Source organism: Chionomys nivalis, chromosome 12 (assembly GCF_950005125.1).
Source record: "Chionomys nivalis chromosome 12, mChiNiv1.1, whole genome shotgun sequence".
Classification (NCBI taxonomy): Eukaryota; Metazoa; Chordata; class Mammalia; order Rodentia; family Cricetidae; genus Chionomys; species Chionomys nivalis.
In genome coordinates, this window is record NC_080097.1 from 35,362,315 (window position 1) to 35,381,330 (window position 19,016).

General features: G+C 41.8%; 1 protein-coding gene across 2 annotated transcripts in view; it reads right to left on the reverse strand.

The window, feature by feature from the left end:
• Vwa8 (von Willebrand factor A domain containing 8) overlaps window positions 1–19,016 on the reverse strand; it is a 320,343-nt gene that overhangs the window by 227,406 nt on the left and 73,921 nt on the right. For both annotated transcript variants that reach the window (XM_057786174.1, XM_057786175.1), the window contains 3 exons: window positions 11,897–12,028; window positions 8,398–8,532; window positions 8,233–8,310 (listed from right to left, as the gene is read on the reverse strand). In XM_057786174.1, coding sequence (XP_057642157.1) covers window positions 8,233–8,310; window positions 8,398–8,532; window positions 11,897–12,028 — 345 coding nt within the window. The remainder of the gene's footprint in view (window positions 1–8,232; window positions 8,311–8,397; window positions 8,533–11,896; window positions 12,029–19,016) is intronic.

Consider the following 19,016-nt stretch of genomic DNA (forward strand, 5'->3'; position numbering starts at 1 on the left):
AAGTTCAGCACTTGACATCTGGGACTCACTCAGGATCCCCTGGACTCCAAAAGGTCCAGAACAGCTCCGCTTCTCCAGCACTAGCATCACAGGCACACAGTTTGTCCCCTAGGCTCAGGCCAGCTTCACTCCATGGCTGCGGTTGTGAGTGGTGGTGTCCAATGGTGCTAACATCTCTATGATGCTGGGGTATCAGCTGTAACTGGGATTATTCCTTCACCAATGACCTCTTCAGGGCTCTCTTCAGGGATTCTAACCTTGCCAACATGCTGCCAAGTCTCAGGCTCTCTCGACAACCCCTTGGCTACCTGGGAAATTCTTGTTACCAAGTTTGGCTGCAGGTATGAGGTACATACAACCTGGCCCTCTCTAGAGCACAGCTTCTGTTGCTGTCACTGGGGACATACTCCTAGTTAGTACACTAATTAGGTATCAAATACCAAATGGTCAGCCCTGAAAACATACCTAGTAACTGTAGCCTGAAGTTATACTTAGGAATATATGTGTGTCAACATATACATATCTGTGTGTAAAGTAAAAAAAAAAATAAATAACTAAAGAGGCCATGAATTTGAAAAAGAACAAGGAGGGAGAGTTTGGTTTGGATGGGGAGAAAGAAAGTGGAAAATGATGTAATTGTATTATAATCTCAAAAAATAAAAATAAAATTTTAAAAAGAGAAAATATTTTTCTTCCTAAGACTATCTTGTGGCACTTGGGAAGGTAAATTGTTCTAATATTTATAATCATGAATCACAAAGTCTATCAATTTGCAGTTTTCCCTTGGTCCTTGGTAGAGGATCTTTCTATCATAAATTAATTAGAAGGATGATGGAGACAGGGTAGTGAGATAAAGCGTCATTCTCAAATTATCCCTATGATGAGCTGTGAAGGACTGGGGCCAGATGAGCACACACATCCTGAAGCGGCTCTCACAGTGACCCTGATTTAAAGCTCTTCCCTTACCTCATATTCTTCACTTTGTAAACATAGATTTGTATCTTCATAGATTTCATCTCTCAAGAGCATAGACTTACAGCAAATATTAAAATCTTTTAAATCCCTGCATTAAGTTATTTTAATGACCTTTATCTCTTATGTTACCTGTCTTCCTTGAAGTACGGTACTGAGAACTACCTAAAGTAGTAGGGACTCTGGGCCAATGCAGAGGACAGGGACAAAGTGCTTTAAGGCACATCAGAGGAATCGTCTACACAATCACTCGCTTTGGGAGGGCCTTACAAAGTATTCTATCATCAAACATCAAACTGCTTTAAATGTCACTTTTAAATGTTTTGTGTTTTGTGATTAACCATGCACGTGGCATGTATACATGTGCACGTGTATATGTCATGGTGTACATAAGGAATTTAGAAGTTAAGCTTGGGAGTTAGTTCTCATCTTCCACCTTGTGGAAACAGGGTCTATGATTTCTGCCACTGTGAGGCTTACTCCAAGCTGGCTCACACATCCAACCTTTCAAGAGGGCTCCAGAGAGTGACCACTGGTCCTTGGGTTTGTGAGGCTAGCATTTTCATCTGCTGAGTCATCTTCCAAGCTCAAAAACATTTAATATAAATATATTTTGTATGAAAAATAATTGCATATGGAGCTGGAGAGATAGTTCAGCAGTTAGGAGCATTTGTTGTTCTTCCAGAAGACCCAGGTTTAATTCCCAGCGCCTATTATGGAACTCCACAACTGTCTATAACCCCACAGTTCCAGGGGATCTGATGTCTTCTTCTAGCCTCCTCTAGTACCAGTTACATGTGTCGTGCACAGACATACCCACAGACAACCCACACACAGAGAATAAAACTTGATAACAAGAAATAATTATGAAGTATAAGTGAATAAGTAAAAAACACAAACGATGCCTTAAAATGAAAGTAAATAGTACCACACTCTTTTCCAAATCTAGTCAAAGAATGAAAATAGAAACTCTTCTATATGCAGGACACTGCTGACACTACTAGAACCAAAGATTAAGAACCCAAAATTATTAGGATAAAAATATGTTAGGAGAAAGCACTGTAAAAATTTAAAAAGCTGGGCAAATGGCACAGGCCTTTAATTATTGCATTTGGGAGTCAGAGACAGGTGGATCATTGCACGTTTAAGGACTGCCAAAACCTGCTGGTGAGACTTTGTCTCCAAGACCAAAACAAAACATAAAATTAAAAAATAAATAAGTAGTGAATGTTACTCTAAGAAATCAGCTACATACTTTCTTTTAAAAAAATGTTAAAAATGTACAGTAGGTACATCCACCAAAATAAATCCATTTAAAAATCCTTAGGAGTAACTGTCATGAGTGAGATAAAAGATTTATAACATGAATGATGTGGGATTTCCCTCTGTATGCTGTGACTACCATTGGTTAATATAGAAACTGTCTTGAGCACGGGATAGGGCAGAAAAGAACTAGGCGGGGAAAACTAAACTGAATGTTGGGAGAAAAAAGGGCAGAGTCAGAGAGAATCCATGTAGCCCTGCAGGAGCCAGACGGAACTTTACCGGTAAGCCACAGCCATGTGGCGATACACAGATTAATAGAAATGGGTTAAATTAATATTTAAGAGTTAGCCCATAAGAAGCTAGAGCTAATGGGCCAAGCAGTGTTTTAAATAATATAATTTCTGTGTGATTATTTCGGGGCTAGGCAGCCAGGAAATGAACAAACAGCCTCCTCCAACACATGAAACTATAAGATGCCATTGAAAGAAACACAGGGAAATCTGCTCAACCGCCTGATGAAACACTAACCAAGCTAACCCACAGGATCAATACTGCTCTCTCAACAGCTCACTCTCATCTTCAGAAACAAATGGAAAATCCATCCTAAAACTTATATGACATCTCAAGGGACTCTAAATAATCAAATGATCAAGGAGACAAACAGCATGTAAAGGTCTCAAAACTCTTTCTGAAACTGCAGAAATCAACACTTTGGCAATGGATCATGGCAAGGTACTTAGACAAGGCTATGAACAGAGACCCAGGAAATAAACCCTTGTGTGAATGGATCCTAAACAAATATGCCTCAACTTCAATAGGAAAACACAGGCCTCTTAAACACTGGCGCTGTGAAAATGCAGTACCTACCTAGAAAATACTAAAGGTGGATCAGATAATATATGAGAAAATTTCAAAATAAATTAGAGGTCCAGCCGGGCGGTGGTGGCGCACGCCTTTAATCCCAGCACTCGGGAGGCAGAGGCAGGTGGATCTCTGGGAGTTTGAGGCCAGCCTGGTCTACAAGAGCTAGTTCCAGGACAGGCACCAAAGCTACAGAGAAACCCTGTCTCGAAAAAACCAAAAATAAATAAATAAATTAGAGGTCCAAATGTAAGACCTAAAATGGTAAAATTCTTAGAAGAAAATGGGGGGAAAATCACATCATTTGACTTGGCAGTGATTTATTAAACATAAGCAGTAAAGGGAAATGATAACTGGGCTTCTGCACAAGGGCAAGGACGGCTGTGCATGAAAGTGAACGCCGAGAAGGTGAGAAGAAGAGTCACAGGAAAACACCAGCCAATCGTAGATTTGAGAATGGATTCAGTGTCCAGAACATATAAAGAATGCCTACAGCTAAAACATGTCCGATTCCCTGGCTAGAGAAGGGATAATCTGGAGTCTCAGGAGCTAAACTGCAGAGTTAACTGTGTCCAGCAAGGCTGAGTGCAAAAAGGAAAGCTACCACAGGGAAGACTAGGTTAGCCAGTTATCCAGCACGCAAACCCCTGCAGAAGGCCGGCAGGAGGCTCAGTGGGTGGAGCACTTGCTGTGCAGTTATGAGGAGATGAACGCAAGACCCAGAAACCATATAACAGTCCAGGCACAATGGCGCAAGCTGTACCCCACTCAGAGCAAGAGACGAGAGAAGAGGCAGCTTGGGGCTTCCTGGCAAACCTCACTAGCTAGTTCGGCAAAAGATGCTCTATAGAGGTGAGGGAGATTGAGATTGCCAGCTGACATTGACCTCCAGCCTCCATCAGCACTCATGCACATGCACACACCTGCACACAGGTACCTGTGCACACACAGATACCAATAAAGACAGATGCAGACATCCGCATGAACGTGTACAAAAACTATATAAAAGTATAAACAAAACAACAACAACAAAACGCCTAGAGTGTGAAGCATTCACAAGAGACTTGGGCCAAGCAAAAGAAAGAATACCAGGAGTAGAGGACACAGGAGAGGAAACTGGAACAACAAGCATGGTCACGACCGTCCAGGAACTCTAAGAATAAGATTCCAAACTAGAAAATCTACCAGTCAGAAGAAGGAGCTGAAATTAAAACTAAAGCATGGCGAATCTGTTTAATACAATTATAGCAGAAAATTTCCAAAATTAGAGAAAAATCAATATTTAAACACAGGAGGCATTGAAAAAAGAAACAGATATAATCAGAAGAGAACCTCTCCACAACATAGGAGTTTTCTGATTTCACCAAACTCCCAAAGACATTCTTCACAGAACTGGAGAAGAAAATCATACAAGTCATCTGGAAACACGAAACAGCACAAGCAGCTAAAGCAATCCTGAGGAGAAAGACAGTGCTGGAGGCAGCACAGTACCTGACCTCACATGACCTCACACAGCCACAAAAGCAGCATGGCACTGGCACACTCAAAAGACACACAGGTCAGTAGAGTGCAGAAAGAAACCTACGTGGAGACAGCCACCTAATTTCTGATTAAAAAAAAAAAAGTCAGACATCCGAGCAAAGATAGCCTCTTCACAAATAATACTGGGGAAATTAGATTCCCCTGCGGAAGAATAAAGTCAGGTTGGTATCTCTCACCCTGAACAAAAATTAATTCAAAGTGGGTCAAAGACTTTAATATAAAGCCTGAAATACTGAAACTGCCAGGGGAAGACAGGTAAAATCCTTCAAGAAATACAAACAGCCAAGAACTTTCCGAATAAAGACTCCAATAGTACAGGAAATAATCCTAAGAACTGATGAAGGGAAGCGCATGAAATTAAAAATCCTCTGCACAGCAAAGACGATGAGCACTAGAAATGGCGGGGCTGCACTGGGAGTAGTGGAGGGGACCTCCCAACATACACCAGGCAGGGTGTCAGTATGTAGACTACATAAAGAACAGCAAGAAATTCACATCAAAAAATCATCTGATCAATAACTAGGCTAATAAATTCAACACAGTTCTCAAAATACGAAATGCAGAGCCAACAAGTACTTGAAAAATATTCAACATTCTTAGCCATCACACAAACAAAAAGCATAACTTTTGCAGTTCTGTGTCACCCTCATAGGAATAGCGGTCATCAAGAAAACCAAGTAATAAAAGATGCTGACAAGGCTGGGGGTAAAAAACCCTTCCTCACTGATGATAGGATATAAATTGGTCCACCCATAGTGGAATATGAGAGAGAGAGAGAGAGAGAGAGAGAGAGAGAGAGAGAGAGAGAGAGAGAGAGAGAGAGAGAGAGAGAGAGAAAATACCTATATTGCTTTAGGAGTCACTTAGGTTACCCTGGCCAAACCTTTGATATGAGGTTTCTCATGTTTGGGACTGAGGTTTTAAGTCTATGGTTCTTCCTTTCAGACACATGTAAATCTATATATGTGTATATGTATGCAGGTATACACAAACATTTATATTATTATATGTAGTTTTAAGTAAATATAAATTAATTCGGTTCTTTGAAGCCTTATCAAACAACCCCGGTGCTATCTGTCCCTCGTCATCCTCCTCAGTTGAAGCCCCTTCCCTATCTCCTACTTCATATCTCCCACGTCCTGATATTCCCTGCCCAACCTCACAACCACCTATGGTTACTTTATTCTTTCCTGTGGTTACTCCATGTTGTTTATGCACACCTGAGAATTTTGAGCTACATACCATCAATAAGAGAACATGGGGGATTTGTCTTTCTGGGTCTGCGTTACATTGTTCAACATAATCTTTACAGGTTCTATATTTGCCTGCAATTTTCAGTTTCACTTTTTCTTACAGATGATTGGTATCAATGTAGCCCTTGGCTACGTCTCAGGTGTTAAGGATAGGTCTCTGTAGCTGAAGACACCACACACTTAGGACACAGGACTTGGATGACTTGAGCCAGATCTGACCTAAAAGCCTCTTTCCTGTGGTCTAGATTTGACGGTTCCAGAAAATACCGCAAGCCGCCAAGGGAGGGAAGCAATTAAACAGCGCTACCCAAGTGGAACATCTATGAACCATGACAACTGCCAGCATGGCAAGATGTGCATGGGTGCAAAAATCAGCACTCACATCAGCGGCAGCGGCAACCAATATGTCAGATTCAGGAAAATAAACACCACATTTTTCATCAACAGAACCTATTTTAAAAATGTGTGTGTGTGTGTGTGTGTGTGTGTGTGTGTGTGTGTGTGTGTAGACGCATGACACTAAAAATGAGATCAAGACAGACAGGAAGAGACTTTAAGGAAAGGGGTAATGAGAAGGTTGCTGGATACCCGTGCCATGAAAGCAGAAGGAGGGACTATTGGGGATGAAAAGGGGAATAGCCAGAGAGGGGATGGAGGAAATCTGCAGGCACGGCACTGGTCTAAAGCAAAGTGGGATACCTATGGACAAAAATGTTATATTGAAACCCATTACTTTGAATGCAAACTTAAAATTAAAAGAAAATTAAAGGACAAAAAAACATGCAAGGGAATTTGACTAAGCATGTCTCCAAAGAAGATATAAAATGCCAAACACCTCAGTCATACAGAGTATGGTGTACTGCCATTCCACACCCACGAGGATGACCATTATGAACCAGAAACAAAGGGTGAAATGGGCACTGATGAAGACATGGAAGAACTGAAGCCCTTACGTGCTGCTGTGGGATATGAACTTGCACAGCTGCTATGCAAGAAAACAGCCTTCCTGGGACCTAGCAGTCACGCTTGCATGAATTACCTGACAGAACCGACAGCAGCGACTCAGGCTCTTTCCCAACTGAGAGCAACAGCACTACTCAACCAGAAACTAGAACAATGCAAATTCCACTACCAGAGGAAGATGCAACAATAGTGTGTGCATGGCAACACTCTTCATCTGTGAGCTGAGGGACATTCTGCTATGTGCTGTGAGAACGAACAGGACTTTAGTGTAAATTCAGTAGACTACACAGGAAAAGATAAAAGGCATCTGATTCCATTTATATGAAGTATCTAAAATAAGCACACTTACAGTGAGAGAAAGTAACAGAGGTTATTAGGACGTAGGTAAGGATAGAACGTGAGAGTTATTGGATACTAGGATTAGAGTTTCTGTTTAAATAAGGAGAGGAGCAGCAGCAGCAGCAAGGTTGGGAAGATGACTCAGCAGGAAAGGGTACCTGCCGACAACCCAGACAACATGAGTCCAATCCCTGGGACCTACATGGCGGAAGGTGAGAACCAACTCTGGAATTCGTCCTCTGAACTCTACACATGCACACGCATACAGAATAAACACATGCAATAAAGACTTTAAAGTGGCACTTCTTATGCGACATTATGAATGCACTTAGTACAGAAGTGGGCAACATGGCAAATGTTTTGTAGTATGTCTAGTATAATAATGTATAATCCATTACCTTTTACTGCAAAGATGTGGCCAACTGTCTACTCACCCCAGACAGGGTACCACTTATGATAAGCAAGTGGATCTACTTACATGAACAGGAGTGAGGGGTTAGCTATAGAACCATGGAGACTTATGGGCAGCTACGCCACCAAAGAAAATGTCTGCGAGTCCAGGAACTGTGAATGCCCGTGTATCTGGGGGGAGGATGGAGCTCTCAAGTTGCTTGTGGCCAGTCCTTGCACTGCTGTGTGAGCCTTCCCTCCTCTTCACAAGGAAAGGTTAACGGGTCCAAACTTGAGATGGCCTCCTGCAGATAATCCCAGCTGTTCCCAAGACAACCGCACCATGTAACATCCAGAAGATAGCATTCAGCAACAGAGAATTTTCAATTTTTAGACTTCCAAATTATTAACAAATGTGTTCAGGGTGTGCAGAGGGTGCATGTCCATTAAATGAATCTCTATTGAAAAACAGATCCTGGTTTGGTGTGCACATCAAATGCTCAAAAATGCACTATCAAAACTTGCAAACAAATACAACTGAATGTTATTTCAGTTATAAACCTACAATAAAAGTTCAACAGGTCAGAGGCTCTGACGGGCTTAGCATGCCTGTTTCCAGGACAAGTGTGAGGAAGCAACGACATACCTGATAGAGCATGATGGGTTCTATGTTGTATCCTAAGATATCAGCAAAGTTCTTAGCAATGACGGTTTTGCCACAACCCTACAACAGAAACACAGACATGGAAGGGCTGAGTCCACACCCTCAAAGCTGGTAAGCAAATGCCTACACCGAAGCTGCCATTCTTACCTTTCCTCCAATTAAACATATATCCTTCACCATGTGAGACTGCATCATTTCAGCCAGCAACTGCTTGTGGCTCGGAGTCTGAATGAAACGGTCAGATGCAACAGGCTGATGGACCGCTCTAGTCCCAGCTGGCACCTGTTATTTTAAAGAGGTGAAATATATATATTATATATATGTAAGTTTTTCTCAAAATATTAGTAATAGGAAGCACACACCTTCCATTTAAGAGACCCTTACTGATTTCTTATCAACTCTGCAATTATTTTTCCATTCCAACCTAATCATCCTTATCAAATCACCATACCAACTATTCCTCTAAAATTTAAATTTCATACCATCAAACAGGTTCAGAATATGTCATTTCCATGTTCTTTCTAACATGTCATTAAAAACAAACAGTACTGAGCATAACATTTTTTTCTTAAACTCCAGTTGTAAGTACAAAATTCAAAGTTATCACATACTGGAGCCTTATCTAGAGTCTCCTCTTTCCTAAAAGCTGTACCCGCAGACCCTCGCCACTCTCCTTAGCTTGCCACTTGACAGTATCTATCTATGAAAACCCTTCCTCCCACTCACCTGCTTTTGCTTTTTAGTTTTTCTTTTCCCCCAGATTCATCATGCTTTGGACCTGAATGGCTATTTCCTTCTCTAGGGACATTTATTTTAAGATCTGATTTTCACTTATGTGTGTGTGTCTGTGTGAGTCTACACCATATGTGTGTGGGAGTCTGGAGAGACCAGAAGAGAACATCTAATTCCCTGGAGCAAGAGTTCCAGGTGCTTGTGAGTCACCTGACATGGGTAATGGGAATTGAACTCTGTCCTCTGAACAGCAGAAAGTGCCTGAACTACTGAGCTATCTCTTCTACCCCTCTAGGGATGTTTTTGAAACTAAATTTATTTTTAACTAATACATAAATTTAAAAACTGTGTGTATAAGTAGGCTATTATGTGATGTTTCTATACTATGTATATGTCTAGTAATCATTAGAAGATCATCTGTTTTTTTTTTGTTTGTTTGTTTGTTTTTGTTTTTCGAGACAGGGTTTCTCTGTGGTTTTGGACCCTGTCCTGGAACTAGCTCTTGTAGACCAGGCTGGTCTCGAACTCACAGAGATCCGCCTGCCTCCGCCTCCCAAGTGCTGGGATTAAAGGCGTGCGCCACCACCGCCCGGCTTAGAAGATCATCTGTTACTAATATAAAAGGTTAACTGGAAGGACAGAAGGCAATGAACTTGTAGGGTCTTTACTTAAACATACACATAAACACATTGAATCTATGATGACATTACTTAAACATTGTGTAGTGCACATACCCATAAATATAGATCAAGTCTGCTGCCTCCAGATTTTTTTTTTTTTTTGAGACAGGGTTTAACAGGGTGTAACAGTCCTGGGTATTCTAGAACTTACTTTGTGTACCAGGCTGACTTCGAACTCAGAGATTCACTTGCCTCTGCCTCCCAAGTGCTGGGATTAAAGGCATGCACCACCACTATTCAGCTGGTTTGCTTTTGATTTTGAGAGTCAGTCTCCCTACATTGCCCATGATGGCCTCAAATTCACAACACTTTACTTTTTCTTCTAAGTGCTGGAGTTAAAGGCATACACCACCACACGGCTCTCTTTTAACTTACTTGTGATAAAAAGAAAAATTAAACGCCTTTGCCCTGTTTGCAATATAGTCCCACAACTACACACAGGAGCTTCTTATTCCTAGCTGGAATTCAGTACATACAGACCAACCTCTCTCCTTTCTTGCCCTTACTGTCCTAGCCTCTGGTAACCACTATTCTACTCAACTACCATGAGATGGACGATTTTAGATCCTAGGTATGGATGAGATCATTTTCTCTTTATTGGCCTTCTGGGGCCCACGCTGTGCTGAGGACTGCGGGCTTGTCTGGACTGTACATAACAAACTGTAAAGGGCTATAGTTAGGAAGTATCATTCAGATCTGCATTTAAGGGAAATCAGCATGGTACTAACATAGAAACTGAACTGGAAGAGATGGCAGGCAATGAATGAACTTACAGAGCCATTACCAAGTAAAACAAATTATGGCAACTGGCTCGTATCTCATAGCTCCAAACACTTTATTAAAGCTGTCACAGTACTCTCCAACACCATACTCACGGGCCACCAGGACACTTCTGTGCTGTTTTCTCATACTTAGCCTGGGTCTCCCCTCAGAAGCTTTCCCTTTCCCTCCCTGCATGACCCCTTTACCCTTCACACTAGGCAGTCCTTATTCTGCCTCTAGCTCAGATCATGGGAGGACATCCATCTGAAGGAGGCACAGGCGTACAGTGGGAACGGGGCCTACCTAAAGGTCCTAGCAGGCTGCTACCCCCTGACCAGATAACACGGGTGAAGCACGGAGCCACTGGACAGCTCAGCTGTTTAAGCTATTATAAAATAATAACAGAACTTACCTCCAGGACTACTGGGGGATTCAAAGGGGATAGTATATGTAAGGAGAAAAGAAATATACACTAAGTCTAATTACAGCCAGCCTGGTTCAAGATAGACATAACATGAATAAGGAATGAATAAGTATAGCTTCATGAATATTAATATCCATATTAAAACAAATTGTTATAACAGAATTATGCTAGGTTACAAAAGGCAGGCATTTGTTCTTACACTCAGGATTTTCAAGCTGGGTTCCCTGGGGTTCCTAGAGCCCTGGGCTCAGGGTCAGAGTAGGACAAAGCAGACCACACACATCCCCCCTCTCTAAGCACTGCCCAATGGCACAGCTCCTGTCCAAACTGGTTCCTGCAGCTGGGAAGGGGACTTGGAAACAGGATTCTCTACTGGGAAAATGTTTAAAAGCACTATTTCTTTTTCCTCCATTATGTCTTGTTTTATTATGTTATGTTTTTCATATAATATATTTTATCATGTTTTGCGCCTCCTCTAACTCCTCCCAGATCCTACCCACCCACTACCCACTCAACTTCACGTTCTCTCTCTCTCTCTCTCTCTCTCTCTCTCTCTCTCTCTCTCTCTCTCTCTCACAACAACAACAAGAAAAAAACAATAAAATAAAAATGACAAAAGAAACAAGCCCACAAAAGAAAGAAACAAACACCACGGAGTTTGTTTTGTCTGCCAACTAACTTCTTCTGGGCACGGGGCCTGCCCTGGGGCGAGGCTGGAGTCAGGACACTCCACTGGAGAAGAGCGGTTTCCCTTTGCTGGAGGGAATCCATGTGAAAGCACTGTTCCTCAGAAAAACTCACAGCACAAAACATCTCCCTTAACCAACACTTGATTTTCTCAGAGACAAACTACACGTTTGTTAAGGAAAGCTTTCCCCATTTTCAAACTTTTTCCACTTTGGAGCACACAGTTCTGAGTACAGATGTTGTCACACCGGCATCTAGAGAGGTGCGGCAGAGCCACAGACTTGCCGGAGGGTCAGGAGCCTAACTCAGGCCACAGAAGTGGCCAGAATGAGACAGGGTGAGTAAACCTGTGATGAAGTACCTTAATGGTCGCCTCTTTTCCGGCCACTCGGATTGTCACGTGAGCTTGGGAGCCGTGGCTGTCAGTCATCCTCTCCACTCTTACAATGTCCTTAGGAAGCATAGAGTTTCCAGAACCTTGGAGCTCAAAGCGCTGCAAATTACCAGAAAGATATGTAATTTACCTTTAATTTCAGAAATAATGTTAAATATCTGAATTTCTATCTAATTAGAACTGAAACCATTTCATATCATTTATATAAGTAAGGGTTGAAGTTAATGAGACTATTTTACTTTCTACTAATACCATTCCACTTAAACAATAACTAAAGATGATATAAAAATAGTCGCTAAAGTCACAGAAAATGGAAGTGCTCCGTTCCTGAACTGGTACAAGTTTGGAATCCACATTTCTTGATAACACATTACAATGTGCTAGAAAGGTATGATTCAACTCTAGAAAAAAACTAAAGTGAAACAGGCCTACATCAAGGGGCTGCTGAAACCAGAAGAGAATGTGTTCCCTAGATTCAGGAAAAGAGAACTCAGACACTACTCAGCAGTCCATCTGTGTAGACAGATAGCACAAATGACTAAAACAAATCACAAAACTCAGTCCTGCACAGCAGCTGGCCTGGTGCCATCTGCACTGTAAAGGTCTCAGTTTTGTGGAATCTATGTGAGCCAATCATTCTAACACTGAACATCTCCCTTCATAGTAGCTACTATATAAAAACACATAACAGAGAGCAGAGACAAAAATATTAATTGAAAATTAATTAAAACCCATGCTTAAAGTATGTTCAATATGAAAAAGTGGTCTTTTGAAAACAAACAGAAAAAAACCTTACACTAATTTTAGAACACAGTCACTACAATGAAAGATAAGCAGGGCAAAGAATGAACAACCACCTGATATTGAAAAGTATGCTACAAGTACAGAAAATAGCTTTCAGAAGAAAATCATGATCAAACACAACATACAACATCTCAGTTAAAGTCTTCTTTCTGGAGACTTAAATCCCACAAGCAATCACTCCTTTCCAGAAACCTAAGGAAAAAATTATCTATTTGTGTTACCATAAAAAATGGAAGCCCAATGTTCTACATAATCTGCACAGCATACAACAGTCTGGTGAAAACTGCTTCCATATTGCAACAAGAATGGATTTCATGGAGAGAGACACTGTTTCAGGGGAGATTCAATAGAGGGGAGCAAGGCACAACTAAGGAATCAGATCGAACAGCTATTAATCTCCAGAAAGACAGAGAGGTGAAATTAAAGATGTGTTTTCCCAGCTACAGAACATTTTATGTTGATAAAGGGTTTAAGTCAGAGCGTGCATATTCCAGAAATGAACACAACTGTACTCAACCATTCGCTGTGGTGGTTATACCCTTATAGGTGACTCTAACGAAATACTTCACTAGAGTAAGAGCAGTAGGCTAGACCACACTTCAGAGAGCAGAGGTCACCTTGTCAGGTGAACTGCCATTCTGAGGACTGCTAATCTGAAAGGTAATTCTGGAGAATGAGAGACAATTCATTACACCTTAGAAAGGGATGACTGACATCACACTTCATAATTTTTCCATGAACTCAATTTCACTTAAGTAGAAATAGCATTTTCTGACACACTTTCTCTAGTATATTAACTACACTGTGGTTTGTAATAAAATATATCACACCGATGTTGTCTGTAAGGCATTCACATTCATCCTCTAATACCCAATCCTGACATACTAAAATCAGCAGTTCTCACCTGTGGGTCTCGACCACTGGGGGTCAAAGGACCTTTTCACAGGGGTCACCTAAGACCATCAGAAAACAAATATTTACGTTACCATTCACAACAGGAGGAAATTACAGTTACAAAGTTAACAACGAAAATAATTTTATGGTTGGGGGTCACCATAACATGAGGAATGTATTAAAGAGTTGCAGCATTAGGAAGGTTGAAAACCACTGCACTAAGTAATCCAAGTTCTTCCTATTTCCAGGCTGTGGAGCAGGAAGAGAAACTCTCAAGACCATGTTCTTCGCTGCTAGCCCAGTATGTGGTTCTGTGCTGTGCAGCTCTTTTCCTATCAGCAGCTACTCAAATCACCACTATTCCTCCAAGAGTCAGCAACGGGAGCTCATCTAATAGGTCTAGGAGACAGTTCAGCTGGCACTCTCCTCTGGCAACAGAGCTGTCAGATGCATGGGCCTCACGAGAACAACATCCCTTTGGGAAAATACCATGTATCATTTGACTTACTCCATAATCTCCAGATCCTAGAACTACACATGGGATACAGTCAGTCGCCAAGAAAAGTTGGTTAAACAGAAATGGAAATGGAATTTTTTCATTCTCAAAATCATCTATGCTTAGAGAGCTGGAGCGATGACAGAGCACTGGCTGCTCAAGCAGAGGACTTTAGCTCAGTGCCCAGCACCCACATGGCAGCTCGCAAACATCTCTAGCTCCAGGTCCATGGGATCCAGTCCCCTTTCCTGTCTTCTACAGGTCCCAAACATGCATGTGGTGCAAAATCCTCATACACCTACAATAAATTAAAATTAAAAAACTCATCTATAAACTGGGTGGTGGCAGTGCACACCTTTAATCCCAACACTTGGGAGGCAGGCAGATCTCTGTGAGTTCGATGCCAGCCTGGTCTACTAGAGTTAGTTCCAGGATAGTCAGGGATGTTACACAGAGAAACCTGTCTCAAAAAACTCATCTACCTGCTTGTTCAATAAAAAAGGAGTTCTACTTTAAGTGATGCAAAGTTACTAGACATCTTCCCCATTTCAAATTATAATTCCGTCATTCCTGCTCTGAAGGAAGTTCTTACGTCACTCCAAAGCAAGGTACAGTGATGCGCTAGAAATGGCCTTCTCTCATTACCCAAGCTTTACAGCCCATGTACCACACAAACATTGGCCTTTGTTCCAATAAAGATGTCTATCTGTACAGACATTTCTCGACCTTGCATCACTGCAGAGCCTGGCCATATTTTGCATCAGTTCCCCAAACACTGTGCTAGCAGGACACCCTGCTGCATCTTCATTATCTCCTTGGTGCTCTTGTGTCTACCGATTGTGGTTATATTCCCACTTCACGAACAACTGCCAACTTCATAAACTCATTCTCCCTATTTTATCGCCTTTTTCTTCTCAGTCTATTCTGAAAGTTTTCCTTAATTCTCTTGATAACATTACTTTAAGGCACATCAGGAGAGCACCATTTAATAAAAGTTATCAACTCAAAGAAATGGTATACATTATGGTAAAGATACCTTTTAAATTCTAAGAGATTGGAACTTTTGCTGAACCTCACAGTCAAGTGTTAATAAACACACCTTGACATCATTCAATACGGCTATCCCACTGTGTACTCTGCCTGTTTGTTTTAACCTACCTTGAAGAGAATAACCAACCTTACTTGCCCTGGATTTCCTATGTAATCAACTTCTACAACCTAAGCGATGCATAGCTATAACCTTAAATTATGTATTCTTCTATACCCCTGGCCCAAGGTAGTGCGCATGTGTTTGTATGTGTTATACCCGCTGCTGGAAGAAGAATAGGCTGAAAGTGGCCTTATGAAATGAATATCCATACAAACATTGAATACAACATGGATATATTGGTCAGTCTATTCACAAAGATATCTGTAAGGCTGTTTGTTACCTGAGCACACTGGGGTCAGCTGGAGTCAATGACTTCACCCTTTGTAAAACTCTGTTAAAGATTTGTGGAAAATACCCTTCTTTCCTCCCCCAATGTGATACTCTCTGTACTGTTTAATAAAAGAGAGCAAAGTCCTTTGTTAAAGACAGACGTGGGCAGACACAGATTCAGGGACAGATCCACAAGACAACATTCAGGTAGGTACAGATTCAGACTGTGTACAACAGACAGACAGACAGACAATGGAAGGCACAGGTAGAAAAAAGTGAAGATTTAAATCTCACGGCTTGCTCTTGATTAAGTGACACCAAGAAGGACTTTGATTTCTTACCCTAATTTGACACCAGTGCATTATTGGTTAACTCTGGGTTTATTATTAATGTGTTCAAACCCATGCAAAAGAATACAAGCTAATGAGGGGGCCATGAGAGAAAGACATCAAAAACATTCATTAATCCTAGATTGAAGGACAAAGCTAATGTGTGTTATTGTGAGATAGTGATAGGGTCATAAACCACCATGGAACAGGATCCTTTTAAACTTGATTTAAATTTGATTGATTAGGTATCATTTTTTTTTAAGTCTTTTTTAAGTTTTTCAAGACAGGATTTCCCAGTGTAGCCTTGACTATTCTAAAACTCACTCTGTAGACCAGGCTGGTCTTGAACTCAGATTTGCCTGCTTCTAACCTCCAAGTCAATTAAATTAACCAAGGGATTAAAGGTGTGTGCCACCACCACTTGCTATTTCCTTTCTTATTTTAAAAAATAATCCTCTTATCTAGCTACATAATTCTACAAATCATCTATTTTCCTAACTTCTGGTTTTTTCTTTCCAATCTGTGAAATGTTGACCTGTGCCTGCCGCAGTCCTCTGACATTTCCATGGGGATAGCTAAGATGCACCTCAACCAAACCTGGCCAGCCACGGGGCCTTGATCTCTCCTACAGTCTCTCCATCCCCGGCTTCATCAATAAAATGCCACAATCCAAAAAGCTTGACTGAGCCCTGTATCCAGGTCTTCAGCAGATCACACCAGTTCTACTGCAAACAACCCAAATCCATTACCTCTTGCCAGCCTCAAAGCTGGGCAAAGGCCCCATAATTTCTCAATTGAATACAACAATCTATTGACTTCCTCTGCTTTCCCCTCAACACTCCAGACTTCTCACCTTAGTCCTTAAATGTTGATGTTTTCAGGATTCAGTATCCAGTTTTTCTTCTCTTTCTACTTGTTCCCAGAGCTTATTCGATGCATCCCCATGATTTCAACTAACACTCATACAATAATAATTCCTAAACATTATCTTTTTTTTATTGCTCTGCTGACATGGGCGACAGGTCCCCAGAGCCCAGTGAGGACAACTGAGGACAGCCATGGTATTCGAAGATGGCAAAGTATTCGCATCACTGCCTGGGAATCTCCTGCCAAGAGCCTCACTGGCCAGACTCTGTCTTATACCCAGCACCTGCAAGCAGGCCCTAAGAATTTATCTTTAGTATCAAAATAGCTCTAGAAATGTTTGTTAAAAAAAAAAAAAAATCTACGACACCGCTTAGAAACCTCAAGGTCAGAAAGACCCCCTTAAAGAACTGTCTATTTTCACAAACATTTCCCTTCTCTACTTTCCATGGTGACTAACAGCACCTCCATCAACTCATTTCTCCAATCACTTCTCTCGATCTCACTTTTGCTCACAGCCTTCCACCGGCCAGCTCTCATATCACGGCAGGGAGACTTCTTATTAGTTATGAATGCTCAGCCTCAGCTTATGCTTGTCTTTAGCTAGCTTCTTTTTTTTTTTTTTCTTTAACCTGAATTAACCTGTTTCTCTTTATCTACATTTCTGCCTCTAGGCTTTTAATCTTTTTTTTCCTATTTCTTTTATTTTTTTGTTGAAACAACTTCCGCCTCCTCCCCGCCTCCCATTTCCTTCCCCCTCCTCCCACTCCTCTCCCCCTCTCCCCACTCCTCTCCCCCTCCTCCCACTCCTCTCCCCCTAACCCCACTCCTCTCCCCCTCTCCCTACTCCTCTCCCCCTCTCCCCACTCCTCTCCCCCTTCCCCCACTCCATTCCCCCTCCCTCTTGAGACTGAAGAGCAGTCCGGATTCCCTGCCCTGTGGGAAGTCCAAGGCCCTCCCCACTCCATCCAGGTCCAGAAGGTGAACATCCAAACAGGCTAGGCTCCCACAAAGCCAGTTCCTGAAGTAGGATCGAAACCTAGTGCCATTGTCCTTGGCTTCTCATCAGCCTTCATTGTCCGTCATGTTCAGAGAGTCCGGTTTTATCCCATGCTTATTCAGTCCCAGTCCAGTTGTCCTTGGTGAGCTCCCAATAGATAAGCAATGAGGAGCAGAAGGAGGGAGAACATGAGCAAGGAAGTCAGGACCGCGAGGGGTGCACCCACCCACTGTGACAGTGGGGCTGATCTTCTTTATTTCTTATTCTGAGTTTGCTGGCTGGTGGCTGCCTGGCTGGTCCCAAGTGCCTCCCTCTCTTTATCCCTCATTCTCTCCTCCTCCTCTTCTCTCTCAGCCTAGACTTCTCATCCTGCTTATTCTCTACGACTGCCAGCCCCACCTATCCCTCTAGTGCCTAGCTATTGGCCGTTCAGTTTATTAGACCAATCAGGTGTCACCTTAGGCAGGCAAGGGGAAACAAATGGAACAAACACATCTTTACATAATTAAATACAGCACAAAAGTAACACACCTTTTACACAGCTACAGTAATATTCCACAGCAACACATCTTTACATACCTGAGAACTTGTCATGAGCTCATTTCATTCCTGTCACCGAATCAGTGCTTTTACCAGAGCCATTCATCTTCTAACCAGTGTTATAAAATCACTATATTAAAATGTTACTGGAGCATCTGCTGCCCTAACCAGACCATAAATTCTCCAAAAGGAGCATCTCTTTCTGCATGCGTGGAATTCACTGTGTAGACAATTATTTGTCAAATAATGAATGCTCAATTAATGCTTGTTGAACTGAATGAAAACACTAAGGGCAAGATCTTTCCAAGTTTACAGAGACAGACATGGCTCAGACTCTATTATCAATGAACGAGAATGGCACACCCTTTCTAAATCTCCAAGGGAACCTTCTAATTTAGCCACTGTCATGATGGAGCCCTACTTAAGTAGGGCTGAGTGCCAAGACACGCCATAAGAAGCGCGGATGCATCTGTTACTGAGCTGCCTCCAGGCATGCCGTTCGCAAAGCTCAGGGAGCGGAGAATGGAAGCACTTGTGTTCAGTCTTAACTAAAGCTAAACGTGGTTCCATGACTACAGAGACAGTCTAAGAACAGGAGTGTCACGTGACAGGCGCCATCTGGGGAATGAAGTCACTCCAGTCATTTCTATAGCTGCTTCAGAAAAAAAAAGAAAGTTTTCTAAATTTTAGCTGAGTGCATTTTTAGCGGGTAATAGGTTTTCCTTTAAAATGTGGACTAA